Source organism: Chiloscyllium punctatum, chromosome 2 (genome assembly GCF_047496795.1).
Source record: "Chiloscyllium punctatum isolate Juve2018m chromosome 2, sChiPun1.3, whole genome shotgun sequence".
Taxonomy (NCBI): domain Eukaryota; kingdom Metazoa; phylum Chordata; class Chondrichthyes; order Orectolobiformes; family Hemiscylliidae; genus Chiloscyllium; species Chiloscyllium punctatum.
In genome coordinates, this window is record NC_092740.1 from 23,260,510 (window position 1) to 23,281,861 (window position 21,352).

Genomic DNA, 21,352 nt, shown 5'->3' on the forward strand with positions numbered 1-21,352 from the left:
AACTTACCACAAAAAGCAATAAGTGCAGTCAATATTAACCATTAACTCTAACTTCTTCAGTGTAACATTTTTTTGTGAAATCATTTTGCAAAGTTCCTTCTAGTGATTTTTCTATGATGTTACTGATCAGTGCCTATCCAATATTTTAGGAATACCTTCTCCAATAATTTCACACAGTGGATAATAAAATTACTTATCCCCTAACCAACATCAACAGGCTTTGGACAGAGATTGTCTCAAAGCAAAGTTCATAAAATAAAAAATCTATCTGGAATTTGTTGTCAAATGTTTTCTCTATGGTTGAGGCGTGGACAACTGACTGGCAATACATAGGTTAAAAACAAAAGTGTCCATCTTTATTGCTCAAAATGCATTTGAAATGTCAAATGGCAGGGACTAAAAATATTAAGCAACACTTTGCAAAAGCTTTGGTGTGCAGACTTGGTTTTGGGAGCATTTTTAGAAATTGCACCTTCACAGATTTGACCATATAATTGACCGCAGATTTTGACATGCCAAGGTCAGTATTCTATAGCCAGCTAAGGATGAGAACCCAAGGTGCAGGATGTTCCAAACTTAGAGATAAAGATATTCTGAAAGCCAACCTTGGAATTTGTATGATGGTCTGCTGCACATGATAATAACAAATCTGGAGTGATCTGGTGCAAAACCATCAAGCAATCTCAGCACCTGAAGAGAAATGAATCAGATCCCTGCAGGTCAGGAGAGCACACCAACCCTGTTAACACTGACTTCAAATGTGATATTTACAGTTCAGTCTGTAAATAAAGATTTGGTTTGATATGATATGCGCTGACCAAGATGTTGAAAAAAAATTGAGTTCAGCAAGATGATCATCGAAACAGGGGAGAGATTCTATCACAGAGGTGGAGAACTGGACACCCTTATGAAAAGCACTTATAATTGGGGATAAACATTTTGATAAACCAAGTGAACTTGGTGACTTAACCTTAAATATACTAATGAATGGTGGTAATGGAAGAGAGAGCTGAAGCAATTACATACCGTTACACTGCCTGATTGTATGTTAAGTTCATCCATGTAGCAATACAATAATGCAAATGGATGGCATTGGATCCTTGAACTGCAAAACAACCAAAGCTTCTTGGTCATGTCCAGCTCCATCCCTTGGGTTTAACATTGTTTAAACAGTATCTTACCAGAGTGGGGTCCCACAGGGATCAGTGCTGGGACTGCAACTGTTCACAATATATATGATTAACTAGAGGAAGGAAATGAATGTACTAGATTAGATTACAGTGTGGAAACAGGCCCTTCAGCCCAATAAGTCCACACCGACCCGCCGAAGCGCAACCCACCTATACCCCTAACCTAACACTACAGGCAATTTAGCATGGCCAATTCACTTGACCTGCACATCTTTGGACTGTGGGAGGAAACCGGAGCACCCGGAGGAAACCCACACAGACACGGGGAGAACGTGCAAACTCCACACAGTCAGTCACCTGAGGCGGGAATTGAACCCAGGTCTCAGGCGCTTTGAGGCAGCAGTGCTAACCACTGTGCCACCGTGCCGCCCACTGTAGCCAAATTTGTGAATGACACAAAGATGTAGGTGAAAACACAAGTTGAGAGAGGTACATAGTTTAAAGAGAGATATTAATAGATTGTGGGCAAAATGTTGGCAAAAGGGTACAATGTGGGAAAATGCGAAGTTGTTCAGTTGGGAGGGAGAGCAAAAGAAAAGAATTATTATTTCAATGGAGAATGAGACAGGCAAGAAGGGGTAAGATAAAGGAACCTTGGAGGACTAGAGCGGAGGAGCTTCTCTTCAAAAGAAAGAAGGCAGCTTATGTAAGGTGGAGGAAGCAAGAGTCTTGCTCAGCTCTAGAGGATTACAGGCAGGCGAGGAAGGAGCTCAAAAATGGTCTGAGGAGAGCCAGGAGGGGGCACAAAAAAGGCATGCCAGGAAGGATTAAGGAGAATCTAAAGGCATTTTAAACATATGTGAGGAATAAGAGAATGATCAAAGAAAGAGTAGGACCGATCAGGGATAGCATAGGGAACTTGTGTATAGAGTCTGAGGAGGTAGGGGAAAGCCCTAAATGAGTTTTTTGCTTCGGTCTTTACTAAAGAAAAAAAGGACCTTGTAGTGAATGAAACCATTGCGGAGCAGGTAAGCATGCTGGAACGGATAGAGATTGAGGAAGCGGATGTGCTGAAAATTTTGACAAACATTAAGATTGACAAGTCACCAGGACCAGACCAGATTTGTCCTCGGCTGCTTTGGGAAGCGAGAAATGTGATTGCTTCGCCGCATTCAAAGATCTTTGCATCCTCACTCTCCACCGGAGTCGTACCTGAGGACTGGAGGGAGGCAAATGTAATTCTTCTCTTCAAGAAATGAAATAGGGACATCCCCGGTAATTACAGACCAGTCAGTCTCATGTCTGTCATCTACAAGGTGTTAGAAAGGATTCTGAGGGATAGGATTTATGACCATCTGGAAGAGCATGGCTTGATTAAATGCAGTCGGCATGGCTTTGTGAGGGGCAGGTCATGCCTCACAAATCTTATTGAGTTCTTTGAGGATGTTACTAGATAAGTTGATGAGGGTCGAGCGGTGGATGTGGTGTATATGGACTTCAGCAAGGCATTTGATAAGGTTCCCCATGGTAGGCTCGTTCAGAAGTTCAGGAGGAATGGGATTCAGGGAAATTTAGCTGTCTGGATACAGAATTGGCTGGTCGACAGAAGACAGCGAGTGGTAGTGGAAAGAAAGTATTCTGCCTGGAAGTCAATGGTGAGTGGTGTTCCACAGGGCTCTGGTCTTGGGCCTCTACTCTAATTTTTATTAATGACTTGGATGAGGAGATTGAAGGATGGGTTAGCAAGTTTGCAGACAACACAAAGGTTGGAGGTGTCGTTGACAGTATAGAGGGCTGTTGTAGGCTGCAGCGGGACATTGACAGGATGCAGAGATGGGCTGAGAGGTGGCAGATGGAGTTCAACCTGGATAAATGAGAAGTGATGCATCTTGGAAGGTCAAACTTGAAAGTGGAGTACAGGATTATGGACAGGATTCTTGGCAGTGTGGAGGAACAGTGGGATCTTGGTGTGCAGGTACATAGATCCCTTAAAATTGCCACCCAAGTTAAGAAAGCATATGGTGTTTTGGCTTTCATTAACAGGGGGATTGAGTTTCAGAGCCATGAGATGGTGTTGCAGCTCTATAAAACTTTGGTTAGACTGCACTTGGAATACTATATCCAGTTCTGGTTGCCCTATTATAGGCAAGATGTGAATGCTTTGGAGACGGTTCAGAGGAGGTTTACCAGGATACTGCTTGGAATGAGAGCTTATCTTACGAAGAGAGGTTGACTGAGCTCAGACTTTTTTCATTGGAAAAAGGAGGAAGAGAGGGGACCTAATTGAGGTGCACAAGATAATGAGAGGCATAGATAGAGTTGATAGCCAGAGACTTTTTCCCAGGGCAGAAATTGTTAACACGAGGGGTCATAGTTTTAAGCTGTTTGGCGGAAATTATAGAGGGGATGTCAGAGGTGGGTTCTTTATGCAGAGAGTTGAGAGAGTATGGAATGCGTTGCCAGCAGCAGTTGTGGAAGCGAGGTCATTGGGGATATTTAAGAGACTGCTGGACATGCATGTGGTCACATAAATTTGAGGGTTCGTATGTTAGGTTTACCTCACATGAGGTCGGCACAACATCGTCTGCTGAAGGGCCTGTTCTATGCTGTACTGTGCTACGTTCTATGGAACCAGTCGAGCACAACAACAAAGGGATTTGGATGTAGTCGTGCACGATCCTGATGGGAGTTGTGTACAAACTCCTAAACAGTCGTCAGGATGTGGGGAAGAAAATAAACCAGGAGGTAGAAAAGGCATGTAAGAGGTGCTATTTCAATAATCATGGGGGACATCAATGTGCAGGTGGTCTGGGAAAATCAGGTTGGTAGCAGATCACAAGGAAAGGACTTCATGAAATGTCTACAAGGTCTTTTATGGAGCAGCTTATGGTGGACCCCACTAGGGAACAGCCAGTTCTGGATTTAGTGATGTGCAATGAGGCAGACTTGATTAGGGAGCTGAAGGTGAAGGAACCCCTTAGGCAGTGACCATGATATGATAAAGTTCATCCTGCAGTTTGAGAGCGAGAAGCTGGAATCAGATGTAACCGAATTACAGTTGAGTAAAGAAAACTACAAACACATAAAGGAGGAGCTGGCCAGAGGTTATTGGACAGACAGCCTAGCAGGAAAGGGTGGGGGGTGGGGCAGCAACAGCAGGATTGGCACAGGAGAAATTCATCACAAGGAAGAAGAGCATACTAAGAGGAGCATGAAGCAACCATGGCTGACAAGGGAAGTCAGGGACAGCATGAAGCAAAAGAGAAAGCATACAGTCTGGTGAAGATTAATGGAAAGCCATAGGACTGAGAAGTCTTTAAAAGCAAGCAGAAGATAACTAGAAAAAGTAATAAGTGGAGTGAAGATGAAATGGGAGAGTAAGCCGTCAAGTAAATTCAAAGAAAATTGCAAGAGATTTTTTAGGTGTATAAGAGAGAAGCAAGAGTGGACATTGCACTATAGGAAATTGAGATCAGAGAAGTAGGAATAGGGAACAAAGAATTGGTAGAGGAACTGAATAGATACTTTCCATCAGTTTTCACAGTGGAAGACACCAGCAGCATACCAGAGGTCAGAGAGATAAGTGTAGAGGCCATCACGAAGGACAAGGTGCTAGGGAAGCTAAAAGGTCTCATCGGTGGATAAATCACCAGGAGCAGATGGTGCACATCCCATTCTTTGAGGAAATAATGAGCAAGTTAGACAAAGGAGAGCCAGTAGACCTTTGACAAGGTGCCACACAGGAGGCTGCTAACTAAGCTAAGAGCCCAAGGTGTTATGGGCAACATACTGGCATGGACAGAAAATTGGCTGACTAGCACAAGCCAGAGAGTAGGGACAAAGACCTTTTTCAGATTGGCAGCCAGTACCAGTAGTGTTCTGCAGGGGTCAGTTTTGGAAACACTATTCACATTACACATTAACAATCTGGACAAAGGAACTGAGGGCATCGTTGCTAAGTTCACAGCAGAGGCTGTATAAGCTCAGAACGCGTTTGGAATACTGAGAGCAATTTAGGGCTCCAGACCTAAGGAAGGATGTGGTGGCATTGGAGTGGGGGTGGGTGAGATCTACAGGAGCTTTAAAAACATGATCCCAGAGATGAAGGGCTTGTTATATGAGGAGAGGTTGAGGACTCTGGGACTGGACTTGGAGTACAGAAAGAAAAGGGATAATCTGATTGAAACTTACAGAATATGGAGGGGTCTTGATGGGGTCGACATGAAGATGTTCCCACTGGTAGGAGAGACTCCAATCTGAGGGCACAGCCTCGAACTAAAGGGATGATCTTCTAGAACCAAGATGTCTTCAGACAGAGGATGGTTAATCTGTGGAACTCATTGAGTGTATTTAAGATAGCGAGAGATAGATTCTTGATGGGTAAGGTGTCAGGGGTTATAGGAGAAGGCAGGAGAATGGGGTTGAGAAACATATCACCATGATTGAATGGCAGAGCAGAGACAATAGGCAGAATGGTATATGAAATAACTGCACAGAGGCAGTTATCCCATCACCAAGTCAGCCTTTATTTAATTGTACACAGGACACTGACTGTATCAGCCAGTTCAGAATTAGTCGCTTGAACTGATGAGGTTCTAATCTATGGTTTTTTTTTCTATCAGCTCAGTTAATCCCCTGAGCTAAATGACTCCCTGGTTATATTTTTTCCCTTTAACACAGAAAAGAACAGAACGATAAAAACCTAAAAAAGAACAAATATATTACGGGGGGCGGGGGGCAGATGGTGGTTGGGAAAGAGAGAAGAAAAAGAAACTCTCCTCACACAACAGCAGCAGGAACACACTGACTGTGGCCCAGCCAGCTTAGAGTCAGTCCCCTAAATGGACACTCAATCTCCTGTTTTGTTTAAATACAGTTTACAAAACAATTAACATTAACAGCTGTATACAGAGAAACAGCAATTTTACAAGCGAGAGGAACGGCAAAGTCAGGCCCCAAACCCTAAACCCTACCATTCAAACAGTTTTCAGGGAAATAACAAACCTCAAATCTCAGTTTCAGTCATCAAAAAAAATAAAACAGGAACAATGACAAGTACGTATAAGACAGTCCAATTACATTAAGAAATGCATAAAATACAGACCTCCCCAGCAAACCACCCATCCCTCCCACCTTCCGGCCACTTTAAGGCAGCCTGCCCCTATGCTGTTTCATGCTCTGGGTCCACCCTGAACCACTTTACAGCCACCTCTAGGCCAGCCCGTCCTGTTTCCCCATCCCCACAGGAACACAGCAGTCAGGGCGGCCTATCCACCTTCTGGTTTCCCGAACCGCCCTTTGTACCTCCCAGCCACCTCTAAGGCAGCCCACCCCTTTACCTGCTCAGCGTGACAGTGCTGAGGATGGCCTACCCACCTTCCAGCCCTCAGTCTGCCCTTCACCCACCTAGATGTGCCATCTGGCCTGTGGACTGCCCTAGCACACCTTCCGGCCACCTCTAGGACAGCCCATCCCCTTCCCTGGACGACAGTGCGCAGGGCAGCCCACAAACGTTTTGGATCTCAGCCTGCCCCATGCACCTTATGGCTCTCGGCTGATCTGAAACCTTCTGGCCACCTCTAGGACAGCCCATCCCAACTGCCTCTTCTCAGGACCATAGGCTCAGAACAGTCTACCCACCTTCTGGCTCTTGGGATGACCAATATCGGGCTGGCCTACCCACCATTAGGTTCACAGGACAGCCTACCCATCCTCCGACTCTCAGGGTGACAACTTTTGGGACGATCTGTGAGCCTCCCAGCTCAGAGCAAGGCCTGCCAGACCCAGGGACACACAAGACAGTGCAGGTGATAACCCCACCAAGTAACATGACAGAGTCAATTACCACAAACAGTGGTACAGAGTTTATTACAATAAACAGTTCTCTTCAAAATGTCAAGTCAACTCCCGGGAACAGAGCCCACTCCAGTATACAAAGTGCATTGTCAGAAATGGAGTCCACTCCAAACTGCAGAGTGCATTGCCAAAAACAGAGTCCACAACTGAGGGTAGAGTCCACTCCTGAAGGCAGCAAATGCACACCCCACAGGTGTTCAACCTCCATTGAGTCCTGGCCCATCCATAGAGAACCTGGCCCACTCACAGGAACACAGTACATTGTGAAGCTACAGTTAACTCACAGGAGTCTGATCCACTCCCAAAAGGTAGGGTTCACTCCCAAAGTCCAGGATGCAGCAAGTGCTCACCTCCCGGCGTGCACACACATTCAGTCTTTAGAGGCCTAGTCCCAGAGCCAGACCTACCCACAGAAACTGCTCATTTGGTAAGATGTATATTCTCACAAGGGCTCAGTCCAAACATCAAACAACAGTGACGACATATACAGAAAAATAGTGTAAGAGCTAAGCCCTGCTACACAATCAACATTGTCCTTTTCTCAAACTGAAAGAGAAAAGAATAACACAGGCTATAACCAACCAGTGAAACAACAGTTCCCTAATGAGAACTGAGTTACACCTGAGACATATTGACTGTGTAGATCAGGCTGTTTAGGAATCAGTCCTCAATAAAAAGGAATACCAGTTAACAAACAGGTTAAATAATTCAACCAGTTCAGGAAAGAGTCCTCCTGTATATTTAAGGCTGAGGTAGTTAATTGTTATCAGTTGAGCAATCAAGGGTTATGAGAAAAGGGCGGGAAGTGGATGTGAGGAATGTCAGATTGGCCACAATCCTATGAGATGATGGAGTAGGCTTGAAGGGCCTACTCCTGTTGTGATTTCTTCTGGTCACCTATGAAGGAATTTTCTTTAATGCCACTCATTCAGATGTAGATGTCATGATTGCATGAATGCAACAGATGCTGATTTTATATGAAACAAATTAATATAAATTATATTTATAATAGTCATTAAGAATCACATAATAAAACTGTCAGTCAACTTCCAAAGAGGAGACAGTTGGTTCGTGGCAATGTCACTCACTTAGTAATTGAATGGTCCACATTAATGCTCTGGGGTTGTGGGTTCAAATGCTAGCTGTCGGAATTTGGTACCAAAATCTGGTAATGTCAAACTTGTCTCAGTGATAATGATGAGAGATACTGTTGTTTTGTATTTCAAAAAAATATGATTGCATTCTCTAATGCCCATTAGGGAAAGAAATCTATTCTCCCTGCCAGGCCCAAATGTGACTTCAGATCCACAGCAATGACTCTTAATATATGGGATATAGGATATGGGTAGTCAGTTCAAGGATGGGTAGCACATTTTGGCCATGTCAGCAATGTCATCATTCCATGAAAGAATAAATTTAAAGAAAATTTATTGTTAGAATATTTAGTTATCCTCAGTGTCAACTGTATTTTCATTTATTAAGTTGCAGAATTCATCGTCCAAATTTATCATTTATTGGAACAGGCTTATGTTGATTTTTTTTTTCCCTTTCGCTTCCACCATGTGTGGATGTTCTTCGTCAGATTGAAGTTGAAGTAAACATGGAAGAGCCAAACCAGAGAAAGTGTTTGGTTGTTTATTCTTTCACTGAATGAAAGAGTCACCGGCAACTCCAACATTTATTGCCTCTCTCAAATAGTTCCTGAATTGGGTGGTTTGCTAAATAGTCCAGATCAGGTCAAAATGGTCGTTGTCTTTCCCCAAAGGAAATTAATGAATGAGATGGCTTTTTACAGCAATTGATGTTGATTTCACGGTTGTCATTATTAAGACTAGTTTTTATACATTGCAGCACTGTGATAGTCTTTTGCTCTCAGCATCAATGCTTCAGACAAGGATAAGCAAAACAGTTTGGCATTAGGGAGTAAGGTGTCATGAATGGAAAAAAAAGAGTCATGGGGATAAAAGGAGCAAGAGGTATGGGGAAATTTGTTAATTGCGGAGAATGGAAGATATTTTTGGAACTTGGAAAGGCAATACTGGACAAATCTGCAAGTAACGGAATAATAGGCTAAAAACGTTAACTTCTCAAAACCTGTCTGGTGTCCACAAGTCACATGATGGTATATTAATCACTTGTCTGGGTGAGTACATCTCCAACAACACTCAAGAGCTATGACAATCATCCAGAACAAAGCAGCCCACTTGATTGGCACCGCATCCAACACCAAGATCACTTCCTCTGCCACCATTGCAGAATAGCAGCAGTGCATCTTATCTACAGAATGCGCTGTAGGAACTCACCAAGGCTTTTCCAACAGCAACTTGTATATCCATGACTTTTATAGAACATAGAACATAGAACATAGAACAATACAGCGCAGTACAGGCCCTTCGGCCCTCGATGTTGCGCCGATCAAAGCCCACCTAACCTACACTAACCCACTATCCTCCATATACCTATCCAATGCCCGCTTAAATACCCATAAAGAGGGAGAGTCCACTACTGCTACTGGCAGGGCATTCCATGATCTTACGACTCGCTGAGTGAAGAACCTACCCCTAACATCAGTCCTATATCTACCCCCCCTTAATTTAAAGCTATGCCCCCTTGTAATAGCTGACTCCATACGCGGAAAAAGGTTCTCACTGTCAACCCTATCTAACCCCCTAATCATCTTGTACACCTCTATCAAATCACCCCTAAACCTTCTTTTCTCCAAAGAAAACAACCCCAAGTGCCTCAGCCTTTCCTCATAGGATCTTCCTACCATACCAGGCAACATCCTGGTAAACTTCCTCTGCACCCGTTCCAGTGCCTCCACATCCTTCCTATAGTATGGCGACCAAAACTGCACACAATATTCCAGAAGCGGCCGCACCAGAGTCTTATACAACTGCAGCATGACCTCAGGACTCCGGAACTCAATTCCTCTACCAATAAAAGCCAGTACGCCATATGCCTTCTTCACTGCACTATTTACCTGGGTGGCAACTTTCAGAGATCTGTGTACATGGACACCAAGATCCCTCTGCTCTTCCACACTACCAAGTAGTCTACCATTAGCCCAGTAATCCATCTTTTTATTACTCTTACCAAAGTGAATCACTTCACACTTAGCTACATTGAACTCCATTTGCCACCTTTCTGCCCAGCTCTGCAGCTTCTCTATATCCCGCTGTAACCTGCCATATCCTTCCTCACTGTCTACAACTCCTCCGACTTTCGTATCATCCGCAAACTTGCTCACCCAACCTTCTAACCCTTCCTCCAGGTCATTTATAAAAATGACAAACAGCAATGGTCCCAAAACAGATCCTTGCGGAACACCACTAGTGACGGCACTCCAAGATGAATCTTTGCCATCAATTACTACCCTCTGTCTTCTTCCAGAGAGCCAATTCCTAATCCAAACCTCCAACTCACCCTCAATGCCATATCTCTGTAGAAATACAAGAGTAGCAGATGCAAAGGAACATCACCACCTGCAAGTTTCTTTCCAAGTCACATATACCAACCTGTTTTGAAAATATAGAACTTTTCCTTCATGCTACAGACATTGCTCTCTCAAGCCTTGGGGGTGTTCTTACAACAATTGACCAATTTCTTTGTCAGGAGATGCTGTAGGAATGGGAAAGGTTTCTACTGAATCTGACTAGGACCAATTTTGATTCACAGAATGTGCAAAGTTTTACAGTCAAATAAAGAGTGAAAAATATATTAACCTGGAAATCAGGAAAGGTAGAATGTGCTTGTGGTCATAAAGGTACAGAAGAGTCAGAGGTGCAGAGCAAGGGCTGACTAATGACTGTTCAAGTGTAGACATTGTTACATATAAATGTGCAGAGTACAAAGTATTTGTGGTAGTGAGGAGTAACTGAATGTCTAATATTGCACTTCCATGTCTTCTTCATACTTGTTAAAAACAATGACTGCAGATGCTGGAAACCAGATTCTGGATTAGTGGTGCTGGAAGAGCACAGCAGTTCAGGCAGCATCCGAGGAGCAGTAAAATTCTTTATACTTGTGATGAGCATTCATTTCAAACATGTCAAGAGCACAGCCTTTCACAATTTGACACTATAAACAACTCTAGACAACAACACACAAATAGAAATGCATTTATTACACTACACACAAATGCATTTATTACACTACACACCTTTCATGATCTCAAAAAAAACTTAAAGTGGTTTGCAGTCAATGAAGTGCTTTTGAAATGTAGTCATCATTTTGAATGTAGGAAATGTTATTAACAGGAATCCGAGAGTAGTGTGACTCATGGTAAAACTTCATCTTTGCCTTTACTACCTCTAGACTTCATAATTTCAATGCACTTCTGGTGATGTCCCATTTTTCATCACTATGTATACTTGTAGTTTCTAAGTCATTGAGCTTCTCCTTTAAAAATCATTTGAATTGCTTTTGATTGTGCTTAATTTAATTTGATAAACCTTCTGTGAAGTGATGTTTCACAAGGTTAAACTTGTTTCATAAATTTGGTTGTTGTTATCCCTACAGGTGTCTTATCTATTTTATTAATTTCAGTAAATATTAGCTTCCTCTGCCACCATTGCAGAGTAGCAGTAGTGCATCTTATCTACAGAATGCACTGCAGGAACTCACCAAGGCTTTTCCAACAGCAACTTGTATATCCATGACTTTTACAAGAACAGCAGATGCAAAGGAACATCACCACCTCTAAGTTTCTTTCCAAGCCACATACTCCAAACTGTTTTGAAAATATAGAACGTTTCCTTCATGCTACACCTAGAACAACAAATCTCATGTTTTAAGAAATTATATATCAATTTATTTTGAAACCACTTCACAATACAAAGGAATTTAATCATTGAATGAACTGAGGGTTTGAATTCAATTAGCACATCCAGTATCATGAAAACGATGAATACTAAATTTCTTTCAATACATATTGTAAGCTGAATTTAATGGTTTTGGTTGAATTGCATTGTGAATGCTTGCACAAAGAATGCCCAATGGTACAATATGTTGGTCTAGATTAGAATGGTGCTGGAAAAGCAGAGCAGTTCAGGCAGCATCCGAGGAGCAGTAAAATTGACATTTCGGGCAAAAGAGGCTTTTGCCCGAAATGTCGATTTTACTGCTCCTCAGATGCTGCCTGAACTGCTGTGCTTTTCCAGCACCATTCCAATCTAGACTCAGGTTTCCAGCATCTGCAGTCATTGTTTTTACCTATAATATGTTGGTGCTCTTTGGAAGCGATGTGAGAAATACAGCTTCAGTAGCACTTACACTGCTTGGTGGTGAGCTGTCAAGATTCAGTACATTCATCAGGCAAAGCACTAAATAAGGAAGGTGAACCATCAGCGGGGACTTCAGCATGGATCACATCTCATTATTTCCTACTGGTTAGGAACAGAAGGCATTTTCAGAGTTCATAAAGATGCTTGCAGGTGCTCACTTGTCCCCTCAGCTGGAGCTCAAAACATGAAGGATAAGAAGCTACAAAATATAGGAAACTATAATAATCTTTTTAAAGGCAAGGTTTGGCCGATATAACATTATTTTGAAGGGCAGTTGATAAGATTCATGAGAATGGTTTCATGGATGATGAAACTCTATTATGTAGATAGCTTGGAGAATGGGGAACTATTTTCTACAGAGAACGTTCAGTTCAGATTTGATTCAAGAATCCATAATTACCAAGGGACTAACCAAAGCAGAAAGGAAAAAAACTGATGGAATGATGGGGGAACAAAGGGCACAGTTTTAAATGGTGTCCAAAAATCAATAGAGACATGAGAAGACATGTCCTTATGTAGTGAGTAGCTAAGTTAGGGTGGCATGGTAGCACGGTGGTTAGCACTGAGCCGGTGACCCAGACTCAATTCACAGCACCATGAAGTTGGGTTCAATTCGATCCCACGTGGAGTTTATAAATTTTCTCCATGTCTGCATAAATTTCCTCTGGGTGCTCCAGATTCCTCCTACAGTCCAAAGATGTGCAACATAAGTGGATTAAATGTGCGAAATGCTACACTACAGGGGTAGGGAATGGGTCTGGATGGGATGCTCTTCAGAGGGTTGGTGTGGACCTGATGGGCTGAATGACCTGCTTCTACACAAATCCCATGACAGTCTAGCAGAGGATTTTTCATCATGTCTTTCAAGAGAGAATTATATTTTTTGACCTGAAAAGGAAAAATGGGCAGAGTTGAGCAAAAAGGCAGTGGAATGATACAAAGTAAGACGTTCATCCAGAGAGTTGGCACAGACACAGTGGACCAAATGGTGTCGTTCTGTGATTTAATCACTCTATGATTTGATGATTCCCCTTTTAACGTTTTCTGTCCATGTGATTTGCTCTCACTATAACCTCCATTCAGCTTCAAACAAACTGCTATAATCAACTATGGGAAGGACATGTAATGGAATCCTGCAATCAGCCGGGACTTGAGTGAGCAGCTTGACAGCAAACATAGAAAACTTATTCATAAGAGCAGGTAGGCCATTGAGCCCAATGAGCTTGCTCTGCAATTTAACATAATCATGGCTGATCATTTATCTCAACACCATACAGCCATTCTCTCCCCAAACCTCTTCATTCCTTTGGTCTCTAGAAATATATATTTCCTCAATATATTCAGGGACTTAGCCTCCACAACTTCTGTTGTAGAGAATTCCATAAGCTCACTATCTGCTGAATGAAAATCAAATTCTCCTCATCTCAGTTCAAAGTGCTGCATACTTTGATAGCTATGAAAGTGGTCTGTCTCCAGATCCTTTTTTATTGTTTGTAATTATTTTTTACATTTTCAAATAGATATCCAATTCTGTTTTGTAAATTACAATTGAATTTCCTTACACTAGCTTTTCAGTTTGTGCATTCCAGATATTAACAACTCAATATGCATCAGATCAACCTCTTCAAATCCAGTAAAAACAAAGCAGATATAGCTTTGGTGTGTTGCCACCAGACTAAGAACTAAATTATAATACACCAGCTTCTATTATATTTACAGTACATCGTGAAGATACACAATGTAGATTATCAACTATTCCGTCAGCATTTCTAATTTGCTGCTTAAACTCCAAAATTTGACTCCGATAATTATTCAATGTTAACTGACAGTTTCTGACTCTAGTTACTAAAATTGTTGTCAATCATTTTAGCTGTCTAAGATAATCTTCAATATTTTTCACAGAACATATGCATTAATCAAAGTTTTCAGTCAATGTCAGCAGTGACAAATATATTGTAACACTGTATCATTCCCATTTGCATCTAATTCACGCATGTCTGATGTCACACCAAAAAAAGACATTAATGTGGCTTTAATTTGGACATGATTTGGAGATGCTGGTGTTGGACTGGGGTGTACAAAGTTAAAAATCACACAACACCAGGTTATAGTCCAACAGGTTTAATTGGAAGCACACTAATTGGAAGCTAGTGTGCTTCCAATTAAACCTGTTGGACTATAACTTGGTGTTGTGTGATTTTTAACTTAATTTGGACAAATACTTGGAGGTCTTTGGGAAGTGAACAGGACAGTGGGATAAAATGAATAACCCATCAAGCTGGTACTGGCATGTTGAGCCAAATGGCCTTGTTTTATTCTATGAGCACCACTGATTCGAGGATTCTGCAAACCATATAAAACCCAATGGCTTGACCAGAAACAAAACAAATTAAAAATTGAAGTTAATTGTTCAAAGCATTTACTATGTGAAGTATAAACAAATTGCCTAGACATATTGATATTGACGTAACGTTACGTGACATTATGAAGCACTAAGGCTATTACACACTTGATCCCTGAAATTGACTTGCAGTTTCAATCATGAGCTACATAGACCAAAAAAAATTATAAAAAACTGTATCAAATTTCCTTTTCAAAAGTGCTGACGCCCTAGTCAACCAGATACACTTTTCAGGGAATTCCAATCATTTACAACATAGATATAATTTATGGAAAAACAAAGTGAGAAACCATCAATACAATCTCTGAAACACTCAACAGTTGCTCAATTACGAAATGACTGTGAACTAAAACAATATATATTAAAGTAATGGAAACATTTAACAAGCAAAGTAATAGGGATCCTAGTTACAATCAAATCATAAAGGAGATAAACTGGAGATAAATAGTCTTCACAAATATCAAAGGTCAAATTAATAGGGACGCTTTTTGAATGATTTTTCCCTGCTTTTTATGATTCTACTGTATCTGATATATTTAACCATTGCAAACACATTTGTTACAACCATTCCTTATCGTAACAGGAAAATAATCCAATAAGGATTCCCAAATTGCCCTTTAAAATTTATTAGTCATTGTAAGTTTTGTTGTTTGTTAAACACATACATACAGAATTATATTTTTCCCGAGAGGCTATCATTTTGCAAATCACAAGTGGAAGGAAGATTTGTTAGTGTCAGAACTCACTCCCGGGAATTCTTTCTGCATGGGACTGGAGCTCCATTCCTGACCATTCCAAACTTTTACATTTAGTACAGTTTAATTCACTTACCAGCTGTTTATCACTTCAACACCGCCACTCCAACCCCTCAACAAAATCTGTATAACTATCAATTAAAATTCGCATAAATCTCTACTTTGTACTTAGCCATTGCTCAGCCAAGATTATTTTGCGACATTTTGTGTGAATTAGACTGGAAAGGTTGGTAATAAGACGATGGCCAGCCGATGAAATGAACTCCCTGGCCACTAGTTGGTGCACGGTGTGAGGCAAGTTAACTGAACGGCACTAAAGCCCATTAAACAGTATCTCCGCTGTCTACATGAAAGGACACGACCAATTTAATAGGCAATATCTCAGACCCACATTTGTTTTCCTTTCGAAGAAGGAATGTAATTAGATTCTGCTCACGGTGTTCTGCCTTGAATTAATGCGGATTCGTGCTTTCAATGCTGTAGTCACGCTGGAATTCGTAATTTTAGATGCAACTTGAATCCAACAGAAATTTTTACCAAAACGACCACAGCATCAGTGCACCGACTTGAGAAGTGTTCGCTCGCTTTGCGTTCCTGCTGCACGGAACATCTTTTCAACCTGTGGCGTTGAACTGAACCGATCCCCAAAATGCAATAACTGGCAAATCACCAGTCTGCCTTTGGTTTTCTGTTGCATTCTATCTCACACCTTCTGTGTAACAAACGGTTCTGGAGAAGTTGCAAAGCTCTGATTGGGAGTGCAAAAGAATAAGTTTTACACAATGCAAAAGTCTTAGTCACTTGACACGAGAAAATTACGAGGCGTTGATTTTTGTAAACGCTATCGAGTCTGTGCAACTTCGTAATCCCTGTAAAATGCCTTTACATCCAGAGGTGTTCTGAATTGTTCTGTTTTGCCTCAAAAACACAGCACATCAACAGGCTGCAGACCAAGAGATGTCAGCTCAATATCTGAGGGTGAACGGAAATAAAGGTAAAAGTAGATTGCGCTTACCTTAGAAACACTGCTACTCCCCAGACATAACCCCACAAAGCAGCTACCGAGTGACATTTGCCTTCGATCATGTTGACTCTAGCAGAAGGATGGGTGAACTGTAGTTTAATTGAGTTCTCCTCACTGACTTGACTCCTTTAACCTCCAGCACCATGGACAGCGCTCGCCGCTCAACAGCATTTGGGGGGAATATCTTGCTGCCTTTTCGAAATGCCAAAGACAAAGATTCAGTGTTTTGCCGTTTTCTTTTCAGTATGAATGTATTTGTTTCTCTCTCTCTCTCTCTCTCTCTCTCCTGTCGGCGGTGACGGAAGGTCCCGGGATCACGTTTTCAAAGTCAAGGGCATCGCCTTGGCGGTGGAAGGAGTGGGGCGGTCACTCCTGCTGACCGCTCGGTCCGCCAGCAACATTTTCTATCAAGTGAAGCTTTGCCAGGAGCGGAGAGAGGGGGGTGGGGGGGAAGACACGCCGTGCAGCTAAACTTCACGCTGCAAACCAGGGAAGAGGGGGAGGGAAGGGCAAAAGCTTTGATCGACGGTACGGTTGGCAAACCAGCAGCGGGGGAAGAGGCAGGGCATCGGAGCTCTCCGTGGGCTCAACTGATGGGCCACTGGGGAAAGGCTGATGGCTGAGGGTGACAGCTTTCAGAGCAAATATGCGGAGGCAAGAGGTGCTTCTATTTTTGGGTCAGCTTAGGTAGACCGAGCCAGCTCCGTATTTGTGTTATGTATCTGTATCAGTTCTGAGGAAGGGTCACTGGACCAGAAACGTTAACTCTGCTGCCAGGTCTGCCGAGTTTTTTTTTACCAGCGATTTCCGATTCTGTTTCTATGTGTGGATGTGAACTCGCTCAATTACCTACCAAATATACACATTTGGACGCACCTTGCAGTCACTGTTATAGAGTCACAGGGTCATACAGCAGGGAAACAGGCCCTTCGGTCCAACCACTCCATGCCGAACATAATCGCAAACTAAACTAGTCCCACCTGCCTGCTCCTGGCCCATATCCTTCTAAACCTTCCTTATCCATTCACTTATCCAATGTCTTTTGCACGTTGTAATCGTACCCACATCCTCAGGAAGTTCATTCCACACGGGAACCACCCTCTGTGTCAAAAAAAGACATTGCCCCCGATGTCTTTTCTAAAACTCTCTCCTCTCACTTTAAATATGTGTCCTCTAGTTTTGAAATCCCACACCCCGAGGGACAAGAGGACTACATGAACTCGAGGGAAACCCCCCATTATTTTATAAACTTGTGTAAAGGTCGCTTCTCCACCTTCTACGCTCCAGCGACAAAAAACAAATCCCAGCTTGCCGGATGCTGCCGACTAATAAACTTTTTAAAAAATGCAGTTCAGGTTTGTAATTTGGAAACAGAATGTTGCTCGATGTAAGGGATCAATAATCTCATTGTAGCTCAGCATTTTAGCGGGAACGGGAACAATTTAATGCAATGATTCTTCCTGCATTCCAATTTGCCTACCTGTGGTTAGCCTGAAATCAAACTCACAGCAAACAGCCTTTGATTCTTTCAGAAACTGATAGCCTTCATTTCCTCTCGCTTACGAATCACTTCAACATGAAAGCATTTCCCTTGCCAACAGCCTGCCAAATCCAATCGCTCCTTGTATTTATTCCCCAACCCGAACTAATTACAAACATCTATCACCTCCTCAGGGGAAGGGGGCCATGTCTTAATTGCTCCAGGCACGCCCCCTACCCCCACGGTTTTAAGTTATAATGGTGGCTTTAACTTCGTTCTGAACTAGTTTTCCCTCTCATTTGGTTTCGTGGAAACGGTCAACAGCAACGTGCTCCTGCCAGAGCGGGGGTATGCATTGCACTGGCACCTGGGTCTGAAGGAACTCTTCAGCAAATTCCCGTAGACATCGTTTGTGGGACACCCTGCGGTGTGAGACCACTTCCCACCTCTCTCCCCCCCCCCCCCCCCCCCGTTGGTGGATTAGGTGATCCGCACGAACAGACTTAAAACGTAGCAGAACCCAACAGAGTCGTTCTCAACAGTTGCCCTGTCAAGCCGCTGAGGCGTCTGTTGATGTGAGCTCAGTCTCTCGGTTCCTGTGGGGGATATAATGAAACCATCCATCAATGTCAGTTGCCAGTTTAACCTTGAACTTCAGCGAGTCTGAATGCATTAGGCGGTGCATTAGGCGCTGTCGCGGTAACTTTTGCGCACATACAAAACCTACGCCTTCGAATTAAACATGCAAACGAAATAAAATCGCGGCTTTAGAAACTTAACAATGGGTCACAGGTTGAGTCACCGCTGTTTCCAAACGTGGAAGGTCCTGTAAAGGCAGTGGGTAATTCTTTAAATTCGCATGAAAAGTGAACAACTAAAATACAGTGTATCCAATCGACTGAAGTCACAGGTGAGGGAATTTGCTCAGAACTCTCAGTATATACATTATCGCTGAGACTATTCAATGCCAAGTCGGAAAGTCTGTAAGAGTGGCAGATTTGTTTTACTCTCATGGGATGTTAGGATTTATTTCTTGTTTATTGTTTATAGAAATTACTGTTCATCCTTCAGATGTTATCCTCTAGTTAGTAACCTACCTTCTTGAACATGGCAGTCCCACATCACCAAGCTAGTCCCCTTTTTTCTAAAAAGCTGTTCCTTTTCTCAAGGTTACTGTGTCCTTGTTTTTTTTAGAGGGGTCATAAAACACTCCCAACTCTGATTAGACTGCTTTGGTACAGAGATTAAAGAGTATTGAGAGGCCTTTTGTTGATATGTAAACAGATGATACTTCAGGCCAAAGTGGTCATGTTTTAGAAGTGACCTGTATAATGAAAGGGGAGTGGTCAGCTCTCTAGCTGAGCAATTCAGACCAGAACTAGTTGGGAGTTCAACATTGAGCTGTGTGGAAACTTTTTTTCTCTTTCCTTCTGCCCTTCTAACTTCAACCTGCAAGCATTTATTCCATTTTTTATTGGTCTTTAAAGGGGTTTGCCTATTGGGACTGTTGTGTATATTTGGAACAGCACAATTAAGTCTAGTTTGGATAGACTGAGTTCTGCAGGGGTCCTTTATTTTGTTCTTTGTGTTTCATTGTGTAATTCAGTGAATACTTTTTTTTGTCTGTTTTAAAACATGGTAGTCAACTTAGCTGCCTCACTCCAGATAATCTTCACTGTACAATTGCTGAACAAGTTGTAAAGTTATGGTCTGGATTACCTGCTTAAGAATGTTTTGAATGGCTGGCCTAGTCCATAACAGTTTGGGGGCTCTTTGCGGGATTTTAAACAATGAGTGGTAGGCACGAGTGTCTTTATTTCGGGTGTTGGTTTGGGTGGGTAGACAAAGCTTGGGATAGTAATGGCTCTTTCAGTTGCCAAAGGTTTTCTGAAAGTGGATGTGGTGATTTTGAAAGTTTTGCAAAAGGTGAATAAGACCAAGCTGCAGGAATTAGCAGAGAAGCTGGAATCGGACCTGCCTGCTTCTGTGAGGAAAGGAGAGATAATTACAGCAGTAGCTGAGCATTTAAACTTGCTGGAGAAACCCTCAGAATCTAAAGGGATGGCAAGAATTCAATTGCAAATGAAGCAGCTTGTGTTAGAGGCGAGAGAAAAGGAAAGGGCAGCAGAAATGAAACAGATTGAGTAATGATTAGAAGCAACAGAGAGGGAAAAAGAGAGAGCAGCAGAAAAGAAAGCAAAAGAGAGAGCTTTTGAACTTCAAAGAACATCCTTTAAAAGGAAAGTCAGCTTAAAAGGCTGGAGATAAAGGCTGAGGGTAGGTTCAATGAGGAAGAGAGTGAGGAAGAGCAAGCCTCTAGTAGTCAGAAGCCTAGTGAGAAACTGTTTAAGTATGTTCAGGCATTGCCTGAATTTGATGAGAAGGATGTGGAAGCCTTTTTCATCTCATTTGAAAAGGTGGCTCAGCAAATGCCAGTGGCAATGTGGGTTTTGTTGATCCAAACGAAACTGGTAGGCAGGACTAGTGAGGTATTCGCATCAGTATCAGAGGAGGTATCTGGGGAATATGAGGAGGTGAAAAAAGACGATTTTAAGTGCATATGAACTTTTACCAGAAGCCTATAGAAAACGTTTCAGGAGGGACCTAGGTCAAACCTACATTGAGTTTGAAAGGATCAAACAGAGATGGATAAGAGCTTTAAAAAATCAAGCAAACATATGATGCCCTTAGAGAGCTCATTATTTTGGAGGACTTCAAAAATTCACAGCCTGAAGTAGTGCAAACTCATGTGGAAGAGCAGAGAGTTAAAGTGGCAAGGTTAGCAGCTGAAGTGGCTGATGATTATGAGCTGCTCCATAAAACTCGGTTTGGCTTCTAGAATCAATTTCAGTCCATGAGGGATAGAAACTGGGCCAAAGAGAAATCCTCACGTGGAAAGGGAAAGGAAGATCTCAATGAGGATCATAAGGATAATTTACCACAGAGTAAAAATGAAACTCTTGAGGGGGACAAACAGTTAAAAAGCTCCGGTGTTTTCATTGTAATAAAGTTGACCACATGAAATCACAGTGTTGGTGGGCTAGGAGAAAGCCAGATGTTGGAAAACCGGACAAGTCTGGGAGTTTTGTTGGACTAGTAACAAAAAGCACAAGGGAAGTTAGACAACTGCCTCAGAGTGTACAAGATTATCAGAGGTTGATTAAGGGTGAAGTGCCAGATTTGTTTAAAAAATGTACATGCAAGGGTAAAGTTTATTCACATAGGCTGGGAGCAGTAGGTAAAGAGGTTACAATATTAAAGGACACAGGATCCTCTTAGTCTGTGATGCTGAAGGATGAGGAGATATGTACTCCTGAGGGACTATTGCCATAAAAGGTACTGGTTACAGGAATTCATGGTGAGACAAAAAGCTATCAATTATGTAAACTGAGCTAGAGAGTCCAGAGAAGAGTGGAGAATT

At 42.2% G+C, this 21,352-nt stretch overlaps 1 protein-coding gene across 2 annotated transcripts in view; it reads right to left on the minus strand.

Moving 5' to 3' along the window:
- glra3 (glycine receptor, alpha 3) overlaps positions 1-16,947 on the minus strand; it is a 219,130-nt gene extending 202,183 nt beyond the window's left edge. For both annotated transcript variants that reach the window (XM_072594581.1, XM_072594580.1), the window contains exon 1: positions 16,443-16,947. In XM_072594581.1, the coding sequence (XP_072450682.1) occupies positions 16,443-16,513 (71 nt within the window). In that variant the 5' untranslated portion in view covers positions 16,514-16,947. The remainder of the gene's footprint in view (positions 1-16,442) is intronic.
- Positions 16,948-21,352: the final 4,405 nt, after the last annotated feature.